Source organism: Actinia tenebrosa, unplaced genomic scaffold, assembly GCF_029948245.1.
Source record: "Actinia tenebrosa isolate PJP-AT-01 unplaced genomic scaffold, QUT_ActTen_1.0 PGA_scaffold9__36_contigs__length_13948895, whole genome shotgun sequence".
NCBI lineage: Eukaryota > Metazoa > Cnidaria > Anthozoa > Actiniaria > Actiniidae > Actinia > Actinia tenebrosa.
In genome coordinates this window covers 4,150,969-4,177,944 of record NW_028292586.1, presented here as the reverse complement: position 1 = coordinate 4,177,944, position 26,976 = coordinate 4,150,969, and the positions used below count along the sequence as shown (strand labels likewise).

General features: G+C 35.9%; 3 protein-coding genes across 3 annotated transcripts; 1 reads left to right on the top strand and 2 right to left on the bottom strand.

Moving 5' to 3' along the window:
* LOC116298621 (uncharacterized) lies at window positions 1-6,749 on the top strand. The gene is made up of 2 exons (XM_031707140.2): window positions 1-1,181; window positions 3,903-6,749. Exons 1-2 carry the CDS (start codon window positions 143-145, stop codon window positions 4,733-4,735), a joined length of 1,872 nt encoding a protein of 623 aa, XP_031563000.2. The 5' UTR covers window positions 1-142; the 3' UTR covers window positions 4,736-6,749.
* Window positions 6,750-8,488: 1,739 nt separating this feature from the next.
* Window positions 8,489-19,674, bottom strand: LOC116298616 (WD repeat-containing protein 47). Its single transcript, XM_031707135.2, has 7 exons — window positions 17,447-19,674; window positions 16,421-16,604; window positions 14,021-14,336; window positions 12,380-12,677; window positions 11,313-11,584; window positions 10,488-10,730; window positions 8,489-9,971 (listed from the first exon to the last, which is right to left on the bottom strand). Exons 1-7 carry the CDS (start codon window positions 19,417-19,419, stop codon window positions 9,661-9,663), a joined length of 3,597 nt encoding a protein of 1,198 aa, XP_031562995.2. The 5' UTR covers window positions 19,420-19,674; the 3' UTR covers window positions 8,489-9,660.
* Window positions 19,675-20,558: 884 nt separating this feature from the next.
* LOC116298615 (uncharacterized) lies at window positions 20,559-25,126 on the bottom strand. The gene has a single exon (XM_031707134.2). The coding sequence runs from the start codon at window positions 25,108-25,110 to the stop codon at window positions 22,528-22,530; it is 2,583 nt and encodes an 860-aa protein (XP_031562994.2). The 5' UTR covers window positions 25,111-25,126; the 3' UTR covers window positions 20,559-22,527.
* Window positions 25,127-26,976: the final 1,850 nt, after the last annotated feature.

Genomic DNA, 26,976 nt, shown 5'->3' with positions numbered 1-26,976 from the left:
TTCAATGTTCGAACTTTGTTGAGAAGATCAAGAGATCAGTTGACAGTCTACATGCTTTGGAAAAAATACCTTTTGATTTAAGAATTCAAGGCATCAGAAAATCCTTTTTTTTAGGTAGAAAGAGCGTAAGATTTGACCGTGGATGGAGATGATGGAACATTCGATGGACGGTAGTCTTCGGCACCGTAGCAACCAAAAACGTTTAGGAATGAGCTTTGACGCTACTTCTGATGTATTACCTACGAAAGCTAATAAGCTATCTCAAATGAATCCTTATGAGAGAAATAGTTTGCTGGATATTTCACGCAGACCTAGAAACGGCTTTTCGAAAAGTCTCGGGAATTTGAGTATGTTGGATTCGCCCCTTGGAAATCAGAAAAGAACTGTTATGTTTGAGGAAGATCTTCGAGCGCACGCTGAAATGCTTGAACGAGCGAGGTCGAGGTTTCGTGAACTCGAGCTGAAATACCCCGAGGTATTCCGTAATTCTCCTAGCACTGCATCTATGTCTTCCTTAAATATGTGGCGAGGATCAGGGACGGTTAAACAACCTTCTATTGAACTGACTATTGATCAGTCGATGTTTGAAAATCAGAGCCAAGAGCTCGAGGTCGGAGAGAACGATGGACTTGGCGATCTGTCAGATGTACCGGTGTATCGTAAACTCAGTTCTGGAGCTCAAAGAAGAAAGGCTCCGCTTCTCTCCTCTTCTATGAGATCTCATCACCTTGAAGACAGCTGTGATAGTGCATTCGACGAAATAGATAGGGAATCTAATCATTCGCGGACCTCGCATGAACGAAGCCCTACAGCCTCCAACTCGCGAACGTCTTCACGTTTCTTGTATCCAGGCGATAGTTTAGAGTCTGATAAAGACAGTGGAATATCGGCAGATCAGCCTTTTATTCCTACTCAAAAACCACCAATATATCCTAAACGTGCAGGTTTTACAATTTCCAATCCTGGGAATATTAGAGGAACTAAGTCTTTGAGCTTATCACAACCATCTCTGGCTTGTAAGAATGAAAGCGAGCCGGGAAAAAGGGTCGATCGACAGGGGATTCTAAAGTCAACAGCATTTAGAAATCAAGGTATTCGAAGTGAAAGTCTCGAAGCAGAATTCCCTCTAGACGACGTCAAATATCAAGCCCGAAAAAACCGCTTACAAGCATTAAGAACAGGTATTTAAGCTTATCTTTATTTTGGTCTGGTTCTCCATTTAGATTACAAAACAACAGCAGCATTCAAAAGGTTTTTCATGGTTAGTTTATGAAATGAATTGGTTTATTTTACCCATTTAAACCAATACAAGCTAAAAATACGCGTTCTAGGACTTTCTTCGGACAATTTTTTCAATTTTATTCCTACTTAGTAAATTAGGTTTCATTACCAATTAGAAAAAAACATTTCCACTTTTGACAGAAGAACTCGTAGAAATTTTCTTTTTGGAAACTAAATTTCAAACTGTTTTAGTAAACATGAATATACCTATTTCTTGGCTAAAAAATTGTAAATAATATTTAATTATGATAATCTAAAACAAATAAATAAGAGGCATCTAAGGGAAAAAGATTACAGCTGTATCAATTAACTTCCCCCCCCCCCCCCCCCCCTCCCCAAATTTTAACCCAAGGGCATAATTTTTTTACGTTTACAATTTTTTTTAAAAATTTGCTTTTTTTGGGGTTCAAAGGCCAAATAGATAAGATTTTGCAAGATTAGGACAATAAGAGGAACAGAATCCGGCTTTTCTTGACCTCTGGAGGGCGTTTCTTTGTTCCCCAAAGAGGTTTTATATTTTTAGAATGTTGCTTGCGAATGAGTAGAAATATCGAAGATTTTTATACGGAAATTCTTTTGGAAAATTCTTTCTTATACATGAAAACTCTCAAAAACCATAGTTAAGGGAAGTGGAAAAAAATGCTTGTTGACATTATGGTTCGAAACGTGAAAAGTTCATGGAATTTCCTGTTCAAGTTTGGTGATTCTTTTCTTTGACATGATTGAACAGCTTCGACAGTGAATCGTAAACTAACATTGTTGCCAGCGCAATGAATACTGATCAATTTAATAATTGTGGGTTTTTATAAATAATAAGAGTAATTTGAGAGAATCAAATAAATTTACTAGAGATAATCTAATTGTTGTTTTTGAGCTGAAAGCTTTATAATTGCTAGTCAAGTCCTGATGAAAAATAATTTGAGCCAAAAATGATTATAAAGTAATAATTGATTTTTTTCAGGATTCACATTTTGGAAGTATAGAAATCAAAATTTTACAAAATATTTTGATTTTTTCCGTGATTCTCTTGGACTTAAGGACTTAAATTGAGACATAAATAGACCCTAATAGTCACTCATGGGATATTTTAAGCTCTCAGTGGTAGATTAAAGTGAAAAAACAATACATATTGAACCAAAATTAATTTCCTGTTTCCTGAAGTTGATGATATCAGTTAGGAAACCTCAGTTAGCATAGAAAAGTGTCTCTTAAATAACTGAGAGTCCTAAAACTTATTTCTGCTATTTAAAAAAATACCTTTTTTTACTTTCAAACATTAAAAGTTCAAGGCAAATTAGTGGAAAAAGCTGGTGGAAAAAGTTGTATACCTCAAGAAAAACGACTTATAAATCCATCAGGAAAATACTAATGAGACATGAAGATATAATATTTCAGGAACCTTTTCTTGTAGTAGCTATATTGAGCATGCTTCTAAAAATATATTTCCAAATTAGACTCTTCTAACACCAACATTATCTTCGCGAAAACAATGGCATAATTATCCAGCTTGTGGCTATAAATGATTTAAGAGAAAATGATAAATTGATGGACAATAATGGTAACCTGAGACTTCTATGAATTATAGGTGATAAACATTGTTTGGATAAGCTGAAGACTAATAATGATCTTAAATAATTAGTTAGTTTATTTTGGGCCTTTCTGTTTTAGAAATAAAGTAAAATGCTGCACTTTTACAAAATTTCTTTGATCTAGATTACTAGCTTGTAGCATTAAAAAACAGTGTTGAATTGGCATTCACACTGTGTGCAGAATCACTGTTCAATAGGGCAATTATTATTGTAACTTTAAGCAAAAATAATAAGATCGGTTCGTATAATCCTCATAGCAGTTAAACAGAATGCAATGTTTGTCCGAATCTTTAAGCTATTTTTAGAATCAGCACACTGCGCTATTTTACTATTTTTAGTTAAAGTTACAATAATAACCCATGTAAACTAAGATCAACTGGATCGGCTGTGAAAATTATCTGCTGAAAGTAAACTTGTAAGTTTGTTTGCCCGAATTCCGCCTTTGTCTTCGTTTTTATGACGTCACGACTGCGCTGCGCTATTGGTTCGTATAATACTCGTAGCGGTTAAACAGAATGCAATGTTTGTCCGAATCTTTAAGCTATTTTTAGAATCAGTGTGCTGCGCTATTAAAGTATGACGCCCAATCCCATGCATGTTGAGTCTTAGTTTCAAATACTCTTAATCTTACTATATTTGTACTTCATGTTTGAAAATTAATCAATTTTCACAAATTGCTTTAATTAGATAATAAAAGAAAACAATGATTTTACTTCAGTCAAGGTTATACATTTGCCCATCCCAACATTTCGTAATTAAGTTAATTCAAGCGTTAGCTGTATTTTGTCATAATCAGGGCGCAAAATTTTTCAAAAATATATTGTTAAAAATATTATAATCATGACAATAGCAATAACAAAATCTACAGGTATCTGTAAAATCAAATTATCGAGATTACATTATAATTTTGTCCCTTAGTTTTAATCTCCAATCAGTACTAGACAAGGTCATGTTCCTTGCAAAGAGGGACTATTAATATATATAATAATATATGATATTATAATTAATCAAAGCTTGTTTGTTTTACTTCAGGTTCGGATGTCTACCGGCGAAGTGTAGAAAGCTTAGATGACATTGAATCTGATGCTGATACAGTCTACAGCATAAGAAGTGAAATCATAGTAAGACCAAAACTCTCTGCTCGTCAGCTGTACCTTAGTACATATGGCCTTGATAGAATCAACGACGAAAATGATTGCAACAAAAATAGACTATGTAAAAGCCGAAGCTTACCAAATCTTGGGTTTTCACAGTCATTACATGATGATACACCTGGCTTCAACAGTGGGGGTCTAGTGTGTGATAATCCGAAGAAACGAAAGAAGCGAATTCTACAAAGATTTGGTCGAAGGTCAGGACTTTATGTAGTCAATGATGTACCCACAACTGACAAACCTAGACTTCCTTTTGCATCGTCCAGCTCAAGGAAGAAGAGAAGGTCGAAGCTTAAGAAAGCAGCATCGCTCGAGCCATCTCATATTAATGAATCAACCAAGGTGTGGTTTGATCACACAACTGCTGTCAGTAGGCCATCAAATGGACACGTCTTGGGCCGTATTATCACCATGCGTGAAGACATAGGGATGGCTTACGAGATTGAATTACAGCGACCAAATAATGGTCTTTTTGGATTCTTCATTCAAAAGGGCTATAAACACTTTCGAAGGGGGATCTTCATAAGTAGAATTATGGATTCAAAGGGTGCCAAATTTCTGGCCGGTCTTCTTAATCCAGGTGACGAGGTGATAGAGATCAACCACCAAAACACAAAAACTAAGACTATTGCAGAGGTACACAATATAATGGCTAACTCTGATAAGTTGACATTGACGATTCTTCCTTATATTGGCCGCAAAGACTGGTAAACACTACAAGATGATCTACACTTAAAGGTGCAAGTTAAATCACAATGCATGGCCCGCCGATTACTAGCATTTGGAGATAGCATGGCCATTTTGAATCGAAAGGTTTATAGCTTCCTAGCATTTTGAATTTCAAAATGAATTTCAAGCTAGTTGTTACCAGTGGTGTCAGGGCTGAAATGTCGTTGAGTAATCCCACAAAATTTACACGACAGTTAAACTATTTTAAACATTGCTAAAAAAGACTGGTTTCATTCACATTCATATTTTGAACGAGCTCTACGCTCTTGGACAACACATGATTAAATAAACTATTATTATTATTATTTCATATTTTATTTATATAGCTAGCTGGAGACTGTGGATTCAAAAATATTATGGAAATATTTTCCTTCTAAGCTTGACTTGAAATATTTCATTGCCTCTCAGTTAAAAAAATGCTATCCCTTTTACTCTGTTGCTTAAACTATAATATTAATATAATCTGCCATCACTCCATAAATAGTTAGTTTTCGTGTGCATGTAAAAAGTCATTTTGATTTTTAGTTTTAGCTTTTATAAAGTTGGTGTTAAGGTGATAATTTAAAAATATCCAAATCACATAATTAATATCAAAACTATAGCTTGATTGTATTTATATAAAGGTCAATTAATTTACATATATTTATTTATTATGGTAGTTTTGGATCTGAAAATTAATAGACAAGCTATAGAGTTGATAGGTTAATATTTGGTGATGTTACATTTTGTATTTGGCTTCTCTAAAACATCCATACTCTTGCATAATTCAATAATACGGAAAGGCGGAGTTCACTCGTGCACAACTTTTTCCCGCCAAGACTCAGTAGTAAACGCAGTCAGTGACAAAAGTATGGGTAAAGTGCGAGCTTCTCGTGTGCTTTCAGAAGTGCAATACTGCTGAACAAAGCATGAAACAAGTGAATAAATTATATAAAACAAATGCAAAGTATGCCAGTTATTTTATGAAGCTATATGTGTGTATTGCTTTTATCGCAGTTGAATTTAATATACCTGAAATGTGTAACTACATATATATTAGATAAAATGGTAACTTTGTACAAATTTTTTGATTGAGTTAGACTTGTTGAAAAATTATATATCAATATAATTATATCGTCCAAAATATTAATGCTAATTAATAATTCAATGAAGGCCTTAATTAATTAACGCCTATAGCAATTTCTTGAATTATCAAAATTTCACCAATAATCATGGTGCTAGTCAATGACATTTTGCACCTGAATATTGATATTGTATGTCAAGACGTTTCATATTGAACAGCAACTACTGAAAACTCAGAAAAATAAATTTTTATATTTTTCATTAAATGAATATTATAATCTATAATAATTATTTCTTCATAGTTAAATATTATAGCTGTACACTTTATTTCATTAGGTAAGATTTTTTGGTTACTAATATTTTAGTGAAAGTATGACTTGCATTATATTTAATACTGAATGTGCTATCCAGAATTTTTTTCCCCGTACCATTGCTTTTCCTGACTCTTTTGACCTTTATAAACTTCAAGATGAACAGTTTTTTGGCCCTTCCACCCATACACTATGATTTCAAGTAATATATAACACAGACTTTTGGAAATTTGATGAAAGCAAAAATAAGAGAAAATGCACAGCATCTCAGTCTGCAACTTGAATTTTCTAGGTCAAAAAACATGAAAAGCATATTTAATCTTAATTTTATATTGGCATTGGTACACTAATATTTAGAACTGACAAATAATCAGTTGTTAAATATTCCATCTTACAGTTGCATTCAGTGAACACGAATAATAGTTCTCAGCCAAGGCAGGAGTTGCTGAGCATGATAAACTATAGTTTTGCTATGTGCTGCATTTCCAACCTGGAGATGAAACTATTATGTGTATTTGTAGTCACTGAACGCAACTGTTAAATGGAGGATTATCTTCTTCCCTTCAAACATAGGTTATTTATTCCCCATTCTGTTATTAAAGCTTTTATTTTGATTCTCTAAAGGAACCTATTTTGTAGGTTTGTTGGGTTTGTATTAAATTAGCACAAAACTTTATTATTGTAAAGAAAGGAAAACTTGACAAGAAAGCTTGATTGCCAAAAAGCGGCAATTACTTTCACTTAAATGAAAACTGAAATATAGTTGAAACTTGTTTTTTCTTAATTTGTTTTGCTTTTGTTCATTCAGGTGTTTGTTGCTCAAGGGTTGATGGTGGTGTGGGGGTGGGTGTGTGGGTGGTTAAGTATGTTGAATCAATGGTTTCTCAAGTGCAATCAATCTTACAAAAACAGTTAAATTTAGCTTGAAGAAAGCCTATCGAAGCCTAGAAGCAAACTTAAGGAAATTTTGTTTGTTTGCATTTGCTTAATTGTCATGCGCTCTAGTGAAAGTTGTTCATAATCTCTGATAATTGGACCTATGCTTATAAATAATAATCTTATATGTAGAAGAAACATGGTCTTATTTCAATGAAACAGCAGGTCATAGGCGGTAGCGCCAGAGAGGAATAGAGCGCTCCACAAGAGTTTTTGGGCGCTTAGTCCCTGCTTTTTAGAGTAGTTTTGAATTTCCCTATTGCATTTTGCTTTAGCTAGTTTGATTCCTTCTAACCCTTCCCCTTTCTCCATCTTTCATTTCATTCCCGTGGCCACTGTAGGTACAACGTTTTAAAATTGAAAAGCTTCACGAGGAGCTATGCTGAAGAAAACATTCAACCCAGGGGGACCAGGTTTGTGTCATCGCAATCTATGTGGAAGAGGTTCTGGTTTGCTTTGGGTTACTTCTGATGACCCTAAAGACTAAGAATTAAGTGTGTATTCTGAGAAAAAATATCATGTGGTAACCTGGGGTCCACATATTATAGAACCTCTCGAGCCCAGGGTGGAAGCCGGGATATTTTATAATCATTTAAACAATTACAATAAAATGGAAAAAGAACAGCAAAACTACAAATATTTATTTTTCAGGGCAATATTTTGTAAAATATTTGAATCTCAATTAAAGTTGGTGGGGAAATTAAGTGGGAAGTACTCATTTATCTATCGAAATTTTTTATTTTTTAATGATGTCATATTTGACAATAAATTCAACTAAGAATTCTTATTGTAATATTTCTAAATATTTTCATTTTCCCCTGCTACAGTTAAACTAAGTGTGTCATAGCATTCATGGTAGTGGCATTCTGTACTTTTGGATATGAATGGAAGCCATAGCATTGATGTGGTTTCCCATTGATTTGTGCACACAAATGGTATGCCATGCACAGTGCTGGCTTCTTGTATGTTTTGCACATAAAAGGTAAACCATGACACTGAAATGGCTTCCCATGTTTGACATAGTATGGGATGTCAGAACACTGAAATGACATAGCACTGAAGCAATTTCCCATCCACAACACTGAAATGGCTTTCACACCTTTTGTACAGAAAAGAAAATGCAAGAGCAGTGAAATGGCTTCTGCACAGAAATGGAATACCACAACACTGAAATGGCTTCCATTTGGTATGATTGTTAAAATACACTAAATGCCTTTCCAAATTCAATTTTGATTCCTTGTTTCACTTACTTGAAGCTATTTCCATTTTGTGTGAAGAGAGCGATTTAACAGCAATACTTTAAAAGAATGATGTATTAAAATATGGATGTGCACTTGAAAAAGAATCTTATTCTCAAGAGGATGACAAGTGGTCTTTAGCGAGAACATTTTCCACCCACACTGACTCCCATCATTTTGATAGCATATTTTAACCATCACATTTTTGATGTTTATTATATTTAATACTGTTCTTGCCATAACAAAATAAATATTCAATAAATACACTTCCAAATACTGCCTTCTAAGTCAAGCTAAACTTGGATTAAGTCTAAGAACACAAGTGTATTAATCTAAATTTTGTAAATCAGAATGATTCTTCCATTTTTAATAGAAAACTTCTCACATTCATGCTAATAATCATAATTATTTGAAATAATCTTTAACATCAACTAGTTTTAATTCTTGAAATCAATTTTTGAAACCCGTGATTTTTACTATGTACAAAAATAAATTCGTTTTTATAATCATAATCATTAATTTTTGAGCAAAAAATGCCAAAAAGGACATGATACTATGGCCACTAGGTTATAAATAGAATGTTTCTCTCCTGGGAAATTAAATATTGGGGGGATTTAGATTGGTCATTACCAAGACTTAAATAGCATGCCTGATTAATACCTATGCCTAGGTCTATTTACTATAGGTTAATAATATTTTGACTCAGGAAAATGTAAAATGAAGATGTTGTGGTTGATGGCCTAATAGTCCCCATGGCACGTTTAAATTGCATTGATCCCTGTGGCAGACTATATATAAACATCACACAATAATCCTGATATATTTGATTACAAAAAGACTGTTGCAGCAATTAATCATAAATTTATTATGTGAGATGGGTCACGTACGGGAGAACTGAAATCTATTTTAAGAAGTGGAAATTATTTCTAGATCCCTCAAGACATTCAAGGAATAAACTTGAATGATATTAAAGATGGTTACTTGGAAACCAACAATTGATATTCAATAATACCCTTAGGGGTAGTTATAATGATACATGAAAGTTGAATATCATTACCAACTCGTATATCAAACTCTTATCTCTGTTGAAATTGGTATCAGAGAATATTATAAAGCTCTTAATAGCCCATTTGTAGATCTGATGATTACTAATGTCTCAAATTCTTTAGGCTAAGAATAGAAAATTTTTGAAAAAACCAGAGATTTCTGAGGTTTCTGAAGCCTCAAATTGTAAATGAGTTTCAAAATATTGATAATAAACTGTCATACGAGTGTATTGTGTAATGGGGCTATATTGGATGATGATTGAATTAAGCAGCTGAGTATGTAGTGAGAGATAATTAATATAATATTATTCTTTTTAGCAGTCTAATGTCCAAAGACAAGAAGTTTTGTCAGCACTACTACTGACAAATGCCATTAAATATGGATGCCATCGGCACTGAATCACCTTGTCCTTGTGTTGTGCTGCGACAGAGTACGGAGGGATGTTGCACTCTAAGTTATGTTGCATGTCCAGAAGAATAATACTAGTGTCATAAGAGCCTGTTAATAGGTAGCGCCCGTTAGGGGAAAACCGCACAGACCTGCAGTCTAAGGTGTGCGGTTTGAAGAACTGTAAAGTTCTGCCTGCCGTGATGTCATAGATCATACATCCTCCATCCTCATGGCCTACGATGGATGAATAAATAAAGGAAAATAAAAATATGGTATATTGAAATAAGGCCAAAATAAAAATATGCTGAAATTAGTTTTTTTGAAACTAGTGGGAATATGGTTATCATTAATAATTAGGCTGCGTGCATGATGTATGGCAGGGGGGGGGGGGGGGGGGGGCAGGTGAAAATTTGAAATGTCTAGAAAAATTCTTAACACCCTCCCTTAAAATCATGCAAAAAAATACGATCCCCCCTAAGCAAGGCTTGTAGCTTCTTCCAAAAATTGTGCATCCCCCCAATTTTTATGATAAAAATTTGCCCATCATCCCCTTTTTCCTACCAAAATTTTCCTGATCCTCCCTCAATTTCACCTGTCCCCCCTTCCTCTGCCATACATTATGAACACGGCCTTAGTACTATGTAACCTCAGAAAAATGCATTGCACTTCTTTCCCATGTTCATCCCCAATTCACCATCATCATTATAATTGTTATTATTATAAATCAATCAATTTTATAGCATATCGTACCTGACGAGAGCAAACGACAACTAGGACTAACACAGACAGATGCTACACAGCTCTCCCCAGTAGCAATGACGTCAATACATCTCTGCGACCTCAGGTCCCACAGACGGACCGTGTTGTCATTGGATCCTGAGGCAATGATGTCATCCTTGGCAGCAAATACACTCATGATGTGGCCTGAGTGGCCTGTTAGCTGTCCTATGGTGTTACCAGTGCTAGAGTCTGATATGAGTATGTTACCATTCCCTGTCGGCAGTGCAAACAATATTAGGATTTTCAAAACAGAAGCTATCAAAAACTAAGTACATTAATTCTTATCTCATACTACATTGAAAATATAGCCAATCAGAATGCAAGATAGCTATTGTATATTCGGCAGTACTCTTCGGTTGCTTTCCATCAGGCATTGCCAACTAGGTTTATTTTCAATAGTGGGGAATAATATAGTCATAAAATGCTTTCTCATGACACACCATGAAACATCCCACTAGTTAGTCACAAATACTTGTATTTTTACTTCAGATAAGTAAGTAAAAAAAGTAAAGAAAATAAGAGCGTTTCATTGGATAGTCTATGGTATACCATGCAAACGCATAGTATAACTTACTAATATGTTTCAGAAAATCATTATTATTTCATTTCCCAATACAACCAGCCAGGTAATTAATTACTGGGTAAAGGTTTTGAAATTAGGCTTTTAAAAATGGTTACCCTGAATGCGATTTTGAACCTCAAAAGTGGATGGTCTGAAAATCATAACTTTTATCACTTAAATCTGCAAAACTTTTAGGAGATAAAGGGGGGAGGGGTAGTGTTAACTTTACTAACCTGCTCCTCCTGAGACAATGACATTGGATCCCCCACTGCGTGACGCAAAAGCCAAGTCTCTAACAGTACCACTGTGAATATTCATCTCCATCTCAGGTCCAATCTGAGTACAGTTCTCAGCATCAAAGTGAAGCACCTTAATGCTTTTGTCATTAGACCCAGTTGCTACGAGATCACCAGAGTTGTTCCATGCTATGCAGTAAATAGAGCCCTTGTGGTGTCGGTTACGCTTGAATAATATGGTAGGCTGAGGTGAAATCAAGTCACTTGCACTGAAACACAACATTGATTGAGAATTCAAATTTGTTATGCCCTCTACTCTGACATGTACCCAATGAATTAATTATACAGCTTCTCATTAATCCCATATAGGTAACTGTCCAATTATTTTCTTAATTGGACAGGTCTTAAAAAGATATAACTAGTTAAAAACTAGTGTGAGCTGCGTCGGTGTTTCTAATAAAACAGTAATGATGAAAAGGTAAATTATACACCGTGAAAATATGAAAAAACTTACTGACGTTTCGGACGCTAGTCCTTCGTCGGAGTAAAAGAGAAAGAAGTGGTAGAAAGGAGTGAATATATGATAGAATAAGACATGTCCGAAACGTCAGTAAGTTTTTTCATATTTTCACGGTGTACAATTTACCTTTTCATCATGGACAGGTCTTGTTGATTTGGGATTAATTAGGAAGCTATATAATTAATAGGTAATGGGATTTCATGCTCCCCAATCAAGAAATAATTAGACTCGAAAAATTCCTCCGACTGCCAAATTGGACTCGGCCTACGGCCCCATCCAATTTTGGAAGTCCTTGGAATTTCCTCGTCCAATTATTTCTTAATTGGACAGCATGGAGTCCTATTACATACTAAGTGTTGCAAAAGATTGGCATAGGAATCACTGACAGTAGTGATACAGTGAATGTTTTAACAATACTTCAGCATTGTCACCCATATTTGAAGGACAAAAGCGTTAACCTAGAAAGAGTGCCAAATCTTATAATAAAGAGGCTACTAAAAGCCAAAAAAAACTTAAGCACCAAATAAGCGTTGGTCAAACCTACCTTTCCATTTTCTTGTAAGAAGAGAGACCAGAAGCTGAACACACTCTAAGAGTTTTAGAATTAGAACCGATTGCAAACAATTCTCCAGAAGGATGAAAGGCAACTGCTCTTATAGCTTGTACATCTTCTAAACTTGCTACATTACAGAACCTAATAGGCTCTGATGTGGATGCTAAGTGTTCTCTCTGTTTTTCCATCAACCTGGTTGTTTCGTTGCTTTTTGGTTCAGATACGTTGGGAGGTAATTGTTGGTTTGTAGGTTTATGGTATGTCAGGTTGGCAGTGGTACTTGGCGTGTCTGTAAATATTATAAATGGGATGAGATCATACTTTGATGGACAAGCTGATCTATGAAAGGATGGAAGGATGGAGGGATGGATGGATGGATGGATGGATGGATGGATGGATGGATGGATGGATGGATGGGTGGGTGGGTGGGTGGATGGATGGATGGATAGATGGATGGAGGGATGGAGGGATGGAAAGATGGAGGAACGGATTTATGGGAGGATGGATTGTTGGACAAGTGGATGGAAGATTGGATGAATGGATGGATCACAGGGAGCCCAATTTAGATTAAAGTTAATGGTGAAAATAAAATCGGAAAAATTAAATAAGAGGGGAATCATATAGAAAAACAAAGGTGTGCACGAAAAAATTTTCTAGTGCATTTTTTATTGATTTTTTTCACTCTTTCCTTTTACGGAGAACATTATCTTGATCTCAAATTTAAGAAATAATTGTTTAATTTTTTAGATTTTATTTTCACCATGCACTTTAATCTAAATTGGGCTCCCTGTGGATGGATAAAAGAACATTTTAATGGATGCGTGGAAGGACAGATGAAATGGTAGGTGGATAAATGGATGCATGGATAGATGTGAGAATGACTGGACATACAAATGGATGAATGGATGGAAGAGAATGGACAGATCAAAAGAAGGACAGATTTAGACAAAGCCAAGGATAGAAGAAAGAGTGCTAGATGAATGGATAGAAAGAATAATAAATGAACAGTGAAGATACATGGATAAGGGATAGACAGACTAATGGATACAAGGAAGAGTGTTGAATGAATGGGTGGAAAGAAGGATGAATGAGCAGACACATGAATAGATGGGTGGATGGGTAGGTAGGTGGTTACATAGACTGATGATTCTTAAAACTCCAGTGTATGCAGGCTTGGCTTCACTTCTGAGGTCGGTAAACAAAAGCAGAAATTAGAATAATAAAACAAGCAACTCCTGGATTCGAGGCTAAACCCGCATACACTGGAGTTTTAAGAGTCGTCAATTGGATGATGGATAAATAGATGGATAAATGGATGGACTAATGAAATAATCAATGGATAGGCAACTAGAGAGATTATGAGCAGCAGACTTGCTATACTATGCAATAGTCCCCTTCACAGTTCCCTGCGCCATCTTGAAAGGTAGCCATGCCTTTGCGTCAAAGCGAGACAAACGGTGAGCTTGCAATGATAGAGACCTTTTATTAACACCTTGGACAATTATTCACATGTCTCTATCATTGCAAGCTCACCATTCATCTCGCTTCGATTCAAAGGCACGGCTATCTTTCAAGATGGCACAGGGAACTGTGAAGGGGACTATTATAGTGTATTAACTGCTTCACACTTACCCTTACCAACCACAAAAGTAGTCCCACTATTTTTCCTTTTTCCACTTCCTGTTTCCTCCCTACTTATTTTCTTGACTGGTGCCTGTTTCTGATCTCTTGGTGAAGCTTTCCCCTTTAAATCCTGCTTCGTGGTTTTAGAAGTTGGCCTGTCTTGCCTGGGTGTTTTGGCCTCTCTTCTCTCTTCTGGGGGTGTGGCACTCTTATTTGGCGGCATGGGTGGGCCAGTAGATACAAGTGTCCGACGTACCCCATTGATCTTGGGTCCTCGTCGTGGAGGGGCGTCGTTCACCATGCCTAGTGCTTGGTTTTCCTGGTTCTAACATTTAGGAATGCAAACTGACTTGTAAAAATATTCAATGATTTTTTTTTATTTGGTATTTTTTTGCTTACATCAAAAGTGATATGTGGTATTATTAACATAATAATAATAATGGGATTAACAGTGGATTCCACATGGCTCTTCTTCCACTGAATTCCAATTGGAATTTAGAAGTTGATTTTTGTGGAGGGAGGAAAACCCAGAGAACCTGGAAAACCCTCGAAGCACAGGAGAGCACCAACAAACAACTCCACTCACATGCAACACTGAGCTCGATGGGACTCAACTTGGAATACAAAATGGCAAAATCAAAGCAACACAAAAAATCCTTGGCATAATGCAATAAATTCAAACAATAAATTCAAACTGTTTTCTTCTGCTCCTCCCAGTTAATTTTTTTTAAATAGTGATTTAAAGTATAAAATTCTCATTCTGGGAAATAAAAAAAACCTTGAAACCTTGAAAACCATAAATTAGTCCCTATTAAAATGATCTGTTTTTTTAAAGATTTTTTCTCCTAGATTTTGAGTGAATTGTAAATACTGCATTTTCTATGGCAAGGTATCTTGTACCTTGTACCATAACTAATGAACCATGAAGGCTGACTAGAGTCTAACAGGTACCGGTCACAGCTCCATGCCAGCGGACCATAAAGTCATAACATCAACTAAAAATAGACTATATAAAACTATAGGATGGGAATTATTAAAAAACATTCAAAATTATAAAAACAAGGAAGGAAAAAACCCATATGATGCAGAGCAAATTTAAGAGGAGTTCAAGTTAAAAAATATTCAAGTGGACTTTTTTTGAGAGATGTTTACTTGTACATGTAAGAAATTTTGCCTTGGAAATAATGTTGGGATTAAGATGTAAAATGAATACAATGGAATTGCAAACATGACACTTAGGACATGTGAAGTTAAGACAAAAATAATCAAATCCCTAACCATTTCTTCAAGCTCCGCTTATTGCATTAAAATGAGCCTTTAAGCTAATTTCATGCTATTTTTGTTTAAAGTGTCAGATTCACCAACCATTTAGATTCTGAACCAGCGTGACAAAAGGTTTTGTTTCAATAGTGCTTTTGGCATGGTTTTGCAGACATGAATGGATCTAAAGGGATTACTTACTTTAAGGTCATGAACTGGCATCTTGGAAGGAATCAAAGATTGTTTTGGAGTTATCGGAACTAAAACACTTTGCATAGGGCTGACCAAGGAAACGTAGTTTCTCAACACAACTGACTGAGGTAATGATGTCATGTTGAAGAGTCAATCAAAACAACAGGTGGACAAGTTGTAAAGTAGTGTGACATCATTGTCACTTCAAATCAACCATACAAATCAAACTTTCTGGGATCTTACATGCTAATTCATGAAAAGATGTTTCAGACATTGAAGTCATTGACGCAATGATGTGAACATCAAAAATTATCCATGGTTTGTTAAACATTGTAAAAATGAACTGAAAACTACCCAATAAGCTAGCATTGATAACCAATTTTCCATTAATTTGTTTGGATCACTGGATATTTGCAAATATTGACCATCACTAAAATAAGACCTCGGATCAACATACAAAAAAAAAAAATTATTTATGACAAAATTAAGATATTTCTGATAAAATGACATTCATATCCTGATTTAAATAATCCTGAGTTATTTATTGATGTTTGGGTAAAAAGAGTAATGGGATAACTGTGTTAGCACTTATATTACACAGGAAACCCAATATAGAATTTATGACATTTTTTTGTGTGAAATAGACGGTAATGGAAACAGCCATGGAGTGTTGCAATACGTGCATTAAAAAGATATAGCATATGCACAGAAACTGGGCTCAAAAATTTCTGTACTCGGTGATACCATTTTGAATTTCTGTTTTTTTCAAATATACCATGATATTTTAAATTCTTATTCTTTCCTCAAATTTTCTGGAGTGAATTTCAATCTATGTCTGCTTGTAAAAGATTCTATTTTTTGCATATTTGTGAACTACATTGCTGTATGCCGAAAAACAAAGTGAACCAGCTTCAACATTGACTGGCATTATCAAAAATAAAACAATTTATTACAAACCTCATATTGAAGGAATTTTTCATCATCATCGTTATCGTTAGGTAAAACGCTACTCATGTCTTCTTTGCCATCAATGACAGAATGGCCATTGTTATCTGATGTTGTTTGGTTGGGTTGAACATAGACTGGTGAGGCTGGAGGTCCTGGAGTATTGGACATCCTGTCTCTGCAAGATTTTGGAGTGCTGAAATGATATATAAAAATATATAAATGTATTTGTTAACAGACTCTATACCTCTATCCAGGCTAGTTTAAGATAGGTAAACAATGCACCCTTTATCCCTGTCTATATAACTTTTTTCTTTTACGTTTTAACACAATACCATAAGAATTTACAGTATAGATTCAGGATGATATTTAACCAAGAAAGGCAAAGCAGTAAATGATGAGGAACACTTTATCTCAGTTTAAAATATCAAGGTTAAAAGTTTCATCATCAACTTGTATAAAAACAGAAAGCACTTCTCTAAGCACAGGCCCAAAAGCCTTACGTCAACTGTCTACATAATTTGACACTAAATTCTGTTACTATTATATACTGTAGCTCTGTAATCCTTTTGCCTAATGATTACATACTTTTTGTTATACCTAAAGCTGTCAGTGGGTACTGGGTCTTGGATGCACTTAATTAATTCTGGAGCTCTAAACCACTTGAAGAGTGCTAAAGAGGGCTAAACCACTGGATTGCTCTCTAATGCAGGGCTAAAAAGATGGCTGCTCAATGGCCAGGCATCCTGACTGGCCATACCGGACTGACCAACCAAGACCAGTCAATGTGGCTGCAATCAGGAATGGCCAAAGAGGCATTAGACCCGACAAATGCCAATAAGATTCTTGTTAAAGCCTTTTATTGCAAAGTTAAACGATAAAAGTACACTGCGCTTGTAGCTTTGAAACATCATCTTATTTCATACCTTAACTTTGCAATAAAATCCTCTATTGACTGGCTATTATTTTGAGTCCTACTGTATATTAATGTACAACCTCAAACATGTAATCTATTCGGAATGTGTCTTCATGACTAACCTTGTATTCATGACTCCAGATCCATCCTTCAATGCTATACAGTGTCCAGGAGGTAAAATGTTTGCTTTAGGGGTTTTCGGAAACTGACTAACCACTTCTCGTTCATCCATATGAGGGCTTTCACCTTTTTTCACCTCCTCGGCATATTTTTGCTCACTCACATTAATTCTCTCATCTTTTGGCTCTAAATGAGTAGGTGCCTCATAGTTAATTGTATCAAAACTTAAAGGTTCTGGCTTAAGTTTCTTTTTTGTTAACGGCGTCGAAGTAACAGCATAGTGTGATGGTGCCTCTATGTCATCATTGTCTTTGAAACTAGGTGATACTTCTTTTCCAACTGGTGATTCTCGGCACATTCTTTTGTCAGAATGTGAAATACTTTCATTATTAGGACTGTTTGATGTTGTATTTTGGGTTGACTTCATTCCATTCTTAGCTTCGTAATTCCTTGGAGATTCACTGTCACCATCACTGTCACCTACATTATTCATTTTTCTACCATTGCTTATCCCATTCTGCCATCGGAGCTCTTCGTTACCAGCCATTCCATTTCTTACACTCCCATTTTCCATCCCCTTTAACGATGGAGGGGAATTTTTGTCATTCATAAGCTTTTGTCTCAATTGCATTTGTCTTTGTTCATGCTCTTCTAACCTTTTCAAAACACTATTCTCTTGGTTAGTTTTTAAACGATCAATTGAATCTTGGCTGTCTCTGACTCCTTGTACAGACTCAACCACATTTGGCTGCACATTATTTTTGGTAACTATCATAGGCGATGTATCAGAGAAATCTTTACGAAGGATGTCACCACTGACATTATAATTGCTGGGCTTTGAAGTGTCTTTTTTCGGGATGCCGTTTTGGGTGTCTTGGCCATTTCCATTTGATTTAGAATTAACAGGTTGGAAATTCACATTTGGACTCTCGCCTCTATATTGAAAGTTACTATATGAACTTGATACTTTGTTGACACTAGCCAAGGCACTTTGAGATCGTTCATTGAATTCTGCTTCCTTTAAAGATGTAGTCTTATTCTGTACTGTGCTCGTAAGACGAGGAGCACTGTCGGCAGTTGATGGTCTTTCTGAAAGAGACAAACTTTTAGAAAGATTTTCAGCTTCATGTTGAAGTCTTTTGTTTGATAGACGGAATCTTTTTGAGTGTTCGGCTTTCTTAAAGTCAACATCCAATGACAGTGGTTCAAAAGGAGCAAGAAAGCTTTCTTGTGGTAGACTTCTTAACCACGACAAAAAATTTCCAGTACTTTCGTGTGAAGTGCCACCCAAAACATCCTTCGCCACTTCTAGGATGTTGTCATCTGCCTCGCCATTGATTGCACGTTGATGACAAAAATCTACACAGCCCTCAAAGCACAACCCCTTGACAATCAAAGTAACAAGTCTATCCTTTGCAGGATGTTTTGGGGTCTTATTGCTACCACTGCGCTTCTCAACAGGCATGACATTCTTTAACAGCTCTAAAATCTCCCTGAAACATTTAATACGTGCAGTTTCTGGATTCCAATCTTTGTATTCAGGCTGTTCTTGAAGATCTGGTACTGTCAAAAGCCAGCATAATTTTGTGTAGTCACTCTTAAAAGGGCAATCTTGTTCAAGCTGATTCAAGCACTTGACAAGGTCTTCAATGGAATAGCTTGAAGAAACCCCTTCAATTCCAGATTTAAAATACAAAACTTCCATGAATTTTTCCTTCAGTACCAGATAACGAAATTTCCTAATATCAAACTCTTCAATCTTCTCCAAGGGTTTTGCAAAAGTCAAAATTGCATCCCATTCACCGTCCAAAATGAGTTGACGAAGGAACACCACGTCTTCAGTAAAGCTACAATTTGTAACTCCACTTTCTCTCTCCAAGTTCCTCATCGACTTGTGAAGCCTCCGAGAGTTCAAAAAATGGAGGATAAGCCTTATGACCTCGTTTTCTTCAAGATAAACTGAAGTATTCGTCATCTTTATGGGGTTTCTTATCGATAAAGTTGGTTACCAAGTTGGTATTTTTAAAACCACCATTTTGAATTTCTGTAACCAAGATTAACCGCAGAATATTTACCGCCTTGAAACCTTTCAAACGGCCTTACACTGTTGACACTATGGCACTGGGTCTCTCATTATGTAAATTCTGGGCTCTTTTCTGTTACAAGTTAAATAAAAAAGGACTTTTTTACGGACAAACAAAGCCTTACTTCGTAAATAATGTATTGGTGATCGCGCCAAAAATCGGATGATGCGCATGCGTTTGACCTTAGATACCACAGGAAGCCCGGCAAAACAATAACAAACTTCTAAATATCGCGGGCACACAAAGGACATTTTTCGCACGTTTTTCCTCTCTTTTGTTTTCAATTTCTTTCTTTCTTTCTCCTATTGATTTTTATTCAGTCCTCACTTAAATTTTCATTTTTTAAAGGAAAATAAGAGAGAGCAGTATTAATTAATGTGTAGTTCCAAAAATTATCCATACCCCCCTCAGGGAGGAATTTTTCAAGACACCCCCCTACCGCCCGGAATTCAAAATTCCAATTTTCTTCCATACAGAACTCTGTAATTTTTGTTCTTTCTCTGACCTCCCTACTCTTCGGAAATTCCAAATTCCTCTGTGGGGTGGGTATGGGTGATTTCTGGAACTACACAATCTATTTATCTATATTTATCTATGTACATTAATAAAGAAAACCCTTCTGGCAGATGGGATATTGCGGTTGATAATGTCAAATTATGAATGGTTCAAAAAAAGAACAGTCCGAAAAGCAAATATTCCTATCACGTTCATGTGAACATGTGGATGGAACGGCATAGGAGCTATGGAGTATGGACAGAGGGACATGAAAGGAATGTACAGGAGATCCCTTTTGACACGTGAATGAAATAGACATACACGTAAAGAAGTTCCAGGGGACCCCTAGGGATATGAGGATGGAGACACCTAGTCTATAGAGTAAGGTCAGAGGGACGTGTAAGGAATGTCTAGTGGATCGCTAGGGACACAAGGATGGAAAGACACCTATTCTAAGGAGTAAGGTCAGAGGGACATGTGAGGAAGGTCTAGGGGATCCCTAGGGACACAAGGATGGAAAGACAACTATTCTAAGGACAATGAATAATAATTTTATTCTAAAAAGAACAGATCTGATCAAGAAATGTTTCAGTCCATGGTAAGAAGCTATTTAACAAAGACATTTACAGGTGAAAGTGAGAATGAAGTTGAAAGTTGCAACTTTCCAGAAGCTGTCAATTATCAAAATTAACTTATGAAAATTTCAACATTTTTAGAATAGGTAGTATCACACATCTCTTTTACGGTCATTTTAGTGTTAGTTTATGTCTAATTTAACCAAAAAAATCTCACCTTCCCCAAATTTGCTTGAGCCATTGAAGCTATTGTTTCATGGCACTTCAAGCAAATTTGGGAAAGTTTTTTTTAAGTGGACAAAGTTAATCTTCAAAATAGTATTCATCAATGAGCTAAAATTTATATCGCACTGCACTGTCAGTTGCAGTAAAGAAGAGGTTTTTCTATTGGGTGTTCTTCCATTTCAGACCTTGTGTCAATCCCTTGATCTTTGTTTAGTGTTAATTCCTGAGAAGACATATGAATATGAATGTAACAAAAATCATAGTCCAAAGGGCATAAAGGGATGATCATCATTGTATATTAAAAATCTTGTGTTCCGATTGGCTGCACTACTGTAGACCTTGATCACAAGGCGGCCATGTTAATTCCCATGAGAATAAAAACCTGTTTAAAGTGCACCTAGCCCCTGATACAATGCTTTCCGTATTGAAACTGTTTGTATGAACCAGTCAAAATTTGTATATTTAATGAAGCCTGGGGCGACGTCACAGTCAGTAACATATTGGAATATAAACCTTAATAACTTAAAGACGCAACATTCAAAAGAAATATTTCACCATTCAACCATTTACTTTATGTAGAATCAATACTGAAACTATTGTATCAGGAGTTAGGTGCACTTTAATCATACATAAACTCATCCTAAAGCACTTGAAGATGAGGCCAAGCAGGGCAAATCTATTGTTCCAGTGGCCATGAGAGAAAAGTTTTTTCTTTAATTTCTTTGATAACCCAGTTGAACAAAGCAGTAATTAAAAAATATGGGATTTGTCTTATTTTTGTCAAAATTTTCAAGGTTTGATTATTGTCTACCAGAAGACACCTTTACAGCCTTCAAGTCAAAAGGCCCATTCAGCTATAAGGCTCTTATAGGCTTCTGACATATAAGCTATAAGAACTAAAGTAATAATGGTTAAATAGCTATGTCAAGTATCTATAAATCTCCAAATAAGCTTTTTTCTATATGCTATTTGATAAATAAGTGTTATTGATAGTTCAATAGTCTGCGTATGATTTTGACTGGAAAATTGATTAACTTAGTTTAAATAGGATGTTCGCATGATGGTGTCATTTGACTCCCACTATCATAATGCTTTGCAAATTTTCTTTCTCATTTAAATTTGTATTCCCTCATGAGAATAGTAAGACAGTTGCTAATTAACTGAACAAAAGAAAGTGTGCAAGGGAGTCTGGTAGTAGAGGTCAATGATGCCGAACCACGATGCCATCATGAAAAAATCCTAGTATAATGTGATACTCTACAAGGTACTGCAATTTTCAATATCACCTAAAATCTAAAATCCCAGCTAACTAGTAAAATAGACCTTTTTACTTGGGCAAAATTGCCATTGTAGACCATGTTCTTTGTTTGAGTTGTATCTTTTTATGCACAACTGTTAAACAAAGAAGTGATACTCTAGGCAATGACATTTCACCCATGCTAAAGAGGTCTATTTGGTTTTGCTGCCGTCAAATCTAAATCACTTTTGATTTGCAGCAGGAATAGCCCAATTGCAATGGATAGTTTAATGCATGAGTTTTGAACTGAAAGTTATATTGAAAATTGAAGGGTTCCAATGCTGTTTCTTTTGACTTCAGTTTCAAAATTAATCCGTCTGTAGTCATTTTTGTTTCACATGTATCTTTTTCAATAACTAAAGCATCTTTAAAAATATCAAATATCTTTATAAATATGGAAATAAAATCTAGTCATCTTCATCATCTGAGATTATGATAACAGTATCGATCTGTTTTGGTAAGTTTAACTCGTTGTTTGGAGAAAACTTGGAGGAAACTCTAGACATGCTATCGTTCGGTCCTAGAAATTCTGGAGAAGATGAACTCATTGCCACTGAGGTAGTAGAAAAACTATGTATTTGTGTGATATTGTCAGTGTTAGTCTGTAGAGTAGAGTTGTTCTTTAGATTGTTTGAAGGACAGTTCTTGAGAGATTCTTGCAAACCTGAAGTTCCTTTCTTGGGTGAAAATTCACTAGTTGTTAAAGTTAAAGAAATCTTTGAAACACTTTCTGTTCTTTCCCCTTCACTTTTGTTAGCTTGTTTGACCTCCTCATCATGGTCAGGTGTTTGTTTGTCTAAGATGCCATTCGATGGAGAGCTGTGTGGGTGTTCTTGATTTTGAGTGATGTGACGCACTGATGTAGCTTTTCTCTTGGAATGACAAGAGTCAACTTTCTCGCTACTTTCAGAAAGTGAAGAATTTGTTAAACATTTGTTTTCTGTGAACTTAGAGAGCTGGTTTTCCTTCAGTTCTTGTATCTTTTCCAGGAGCTTTGTTGAATTGATTGTTCGTTTTTGTTTCCGTAAACTTTTATCATTCCCAGTTTTTTCTTTATCATCATGGCTCTTTTCGCTTATTTCATCATTGTCGATAATTTCTATTACATTGTCATGACAAAAACCATTAATCTTTACCGGCACAGCTTCAATTTTAGGGTTTGGTGTTGTTATTTGCGTCGAAGGTGCTTCTACTTTTGGTTCCGGTTTCTCTGATCCAGAAGAATTTGGTGTAAATGAAACATCTTTTACCTCATTACTTTCTTTTTCATCCAAAATTGAAATGTCTTGGCTTCCTTCTGGTTCACCATTCTGTTCACTTACATGCTGAGCTGACTCTTCAACTTCTAATGAACAAGGCTCAACAACTTGCAGTACTGATGTAGACATAACAGACGTAGTAATAATTGCACTGGGTATTTCATCATCGACTTTCTCCACTTCTCCATTAACACTAAAAGTTGAGTTCTTTTCAACTTTACTATTTGAATTCTCAACTTCTACTGAGCCAGATTCAGTACCAGCTGTCGGCATGTCAGTTGCACTAGTGGTAGGTATTACGCTAATTTCAACTGAGTTCTTTACCTTCCTATTTTCAGAAGCCTTCATTTTCTTGTGCTTCTTTCTTGAACTCTTGTCTTCAGTATCACCCTCTGACAAATGCTCCCGTTCCTTCCTCTTACCTGACTGATGTGATTCCTTGTCGCTTTCAGAGTCAGACTCCGTAGTGGAATAATTAGAATCAGTGCCATGATCCCTTGGACCTTTCACTCGTCCCAAGTGCACATACTTTTCAAAAACACTATCTAATGCATTTTGGTTTACTCTCTTGTTTTCCTCAAGCTTTTGCCGCAGTTCAGAGTTATGTAAAGCAGGATCTAAACTCGGCAAGCAGTCGTCCGTCAAATGACAACCAAAGTTGTACTCGAAATCCTTCTTCCTCTTCTTCTGTAGTTTGTTGCCAATGTGCGTTAAAATATCTGCAGCAATGTCATTCTGCACCCCCAGAGAAATTCCTAAGCCACGCTTTTTATTTACCCTCATTATGATATTCCTAATATCAAAAATATCTGGAAAACCTTTTAGTTTCTTTAAGAACTTTCCAATGGCTTTATCAATGGCTGGAAACCCTGAGGTTTTACACTTTATTGATCCTTCGATGACTCGGCCAGTATTAGTTGGACGTCCTCTTAACTTGCAAAGTTTATTCCATATACTATTAAAGCGATTCTTCAAGCGGCTCTCCATAATATAACTACTGTCCCCATATTCCATTTCATCAAGGCTTAGCTCTGCCTGACTCAACCTTTTGATTTCATCTGAAGTGTACTTCAGTTTAGCTTCTAGTTTAGAAATGAGTTTTTTCCTTTTTATTCTCATTTTTTCCCTTTCCATCCTACTTTTCTCATTTGAACTCGTGGGACTTTGAAAATTTCCAGATGAATTTGAGTGACTAGTATTTTGAGTTTCTTCAACAAATTGTATATCATTATCCACAGATTCATTGGATTGATTTAATAACGTTTCCGTGAGACTGTCCTCTTCGAAATTTTCAAATTTCCCCGCCAAAGTCTCTTGTCTAGACTCTTGTGTTCCCTCACTTTGACTATGACTACCTGAAGAATTGTTGTCATCGATCAATTCGTTTTCCTGTGTCAGCTTTGATCCTTTTTTCCCATACACAGCTGCATTACGAATTATTGCATTAAGGACTTCGTTAAAATGAATGTAAACATCGAATTTATGCACTTGATTAGTCTTCCGTCGAAGCATATCTTTAAATTGCGAGGAGCATTTGAAGTCTGGGCAAAGAGCTTGAAACTTCACTCGAAGAAGCAAAACCTCTTGGCGTTTTAGAAAAGGTTGAACAGCTTTAGTAAACCCTTCGAAAAGTTCCTCTGTTGTCTGTTCTTCTTCATCGTCACTGTCTAGGATCGTAATAGAAGGAATACTCGGGTTTTTTGGCGCCTCTTTCAACCCATTTTCCGCCATTTTGTTTCTGTATAGTTTCTTCTCATGTCGCGATTTCTTCCAAAACGAAAGGAGGCAAAATACCATATAAGGAATAATTTATGCTAATTATGCAAAGTTTCCAAAATTGTGGATTCTGATTGGCCGATCCGAAATATATGCTAATTTATTACTACGTTCGTACTAATATATGCAAATTAATGGAAATTTATTAATGTCATGTGAAAAAACCGGTTCAAAACCAGTTCAAGACCAGTTAGTCCGGATTTTTTCAATTTTTTTTGTTCAAGATTCAGCTCAGATTTCCGACTTGCGGAAGGTCGCAATTTGATTTATTTAATGATTGCCATGAGATGAGATTTACCCTATTGACTTAATGTTTGATAAGAAATAGAAAGAGACCTTCTAGCGCTTTCTTACCACTAAAAGAGAATATCAAGTAAGCCTTGGCCACTATTATAATAGAAATGTTGAATATATGTCGTAATAGTCACGGGTGAGTGGGCAATATTGTGGGTTTCCATCCGCCGACACTACTGAAATGGTTCCTTTGATGAAACAATCAAAACTGAAAAGCGTTTAATTTGTTGTTTAACCGCGGAACGACGCAGCGGAACAACCTCAGAAAAAATATCTTAATGTTCCCCTTATGCAAAATAAATAAAGTAAATAATAAAACGAATAAATAAATAAATAAATCCATTTAATATGATTGTTTAAACAATATTGGCTATAGTGAACTTTTATACACTATATTTACGTCACGTATTCAAGGATCTGCTGAAACAAGTTGCTGCAGGCAATGGGCGCGCAGTTTGCCGAATTGGACTGGTCGAGTTCTAGTGCTTATTTTAATTGCGACACTTTCTCAACTAAAACAAATTCTAATCAATTTAAAGTATATATAGAAACTTCAAGCGATATTCTCAATTCAGATTGATTTCAATTTGACCGAACTCCTCGGTACAGAAAAAAAAACTCTCTTCGTCGTACTTGGAAAAATAGTCCACGATCATACACAGCTGGGCACGGATTAAATGCGCGCATGCCCGGCCCCGAGTATTTGTAATCGACTGAAAACTACGACGACAACAACAACAACATCGAAAACGAAAACAAAAAAAAAACAAGACAAAAAAACAAAAAAAACGAAAAACAACAACAACAACAACAACAACAACAACAACAAAACAACAACAAAAAAAGAAGAAAAGAAAAGAAAAAATGTTAAGTAGGATTTAGTTTCAGGTCACCCATCCTGGAACTAACTTCACACATCCGGACTTGACTCAGTGTCATGGGAGCCCAAGTTTTTTCCACTTGGCCACGTTTCCAGGGTGAATCAGCATAACAATAGCCGTGAAAACAATGCACCAGATAGACTAGACTTTTTAAGATTATTTTTTCAACCGATTCCGTGCGTGGCAGAGATGCAAGGGATTAGCCGATATGGTCTGGGGGCCGGCTGGTCTCTCCCCTGATGCTTCGGCTAGAACATTTTCTTGCGTAATTCGTACACCCAAGGGCAGAAGGATTTAATCGCCGCCAGGTCCGAAGTCCATACGACGCCCCAGCTCTGCGGATGTCTCGGGGGTATGGCAAAGTAGAATCGTTTTTTTTTTAAATTTCTTTCTTATGTGGTTCGAACCCCATCGTATCTTGATAAGTTTTTCTATTTTTTTAAAGCATGATTTTTTAAAGAAGCGGTTAATTTTTTTTCTTTTTTTTTTGCTCCGCCGTATTCACATAACAGTATACAGCTATTTCTACTTTTAATCATTACTGTTTCATTAGAAACACCGATGCCAGCTCACACTAATTTTAAGCTAGCTATACTGAAGGCTGCATACTGAATAGTGCATCCAAAACCGAAGTGCATTGCGGGCC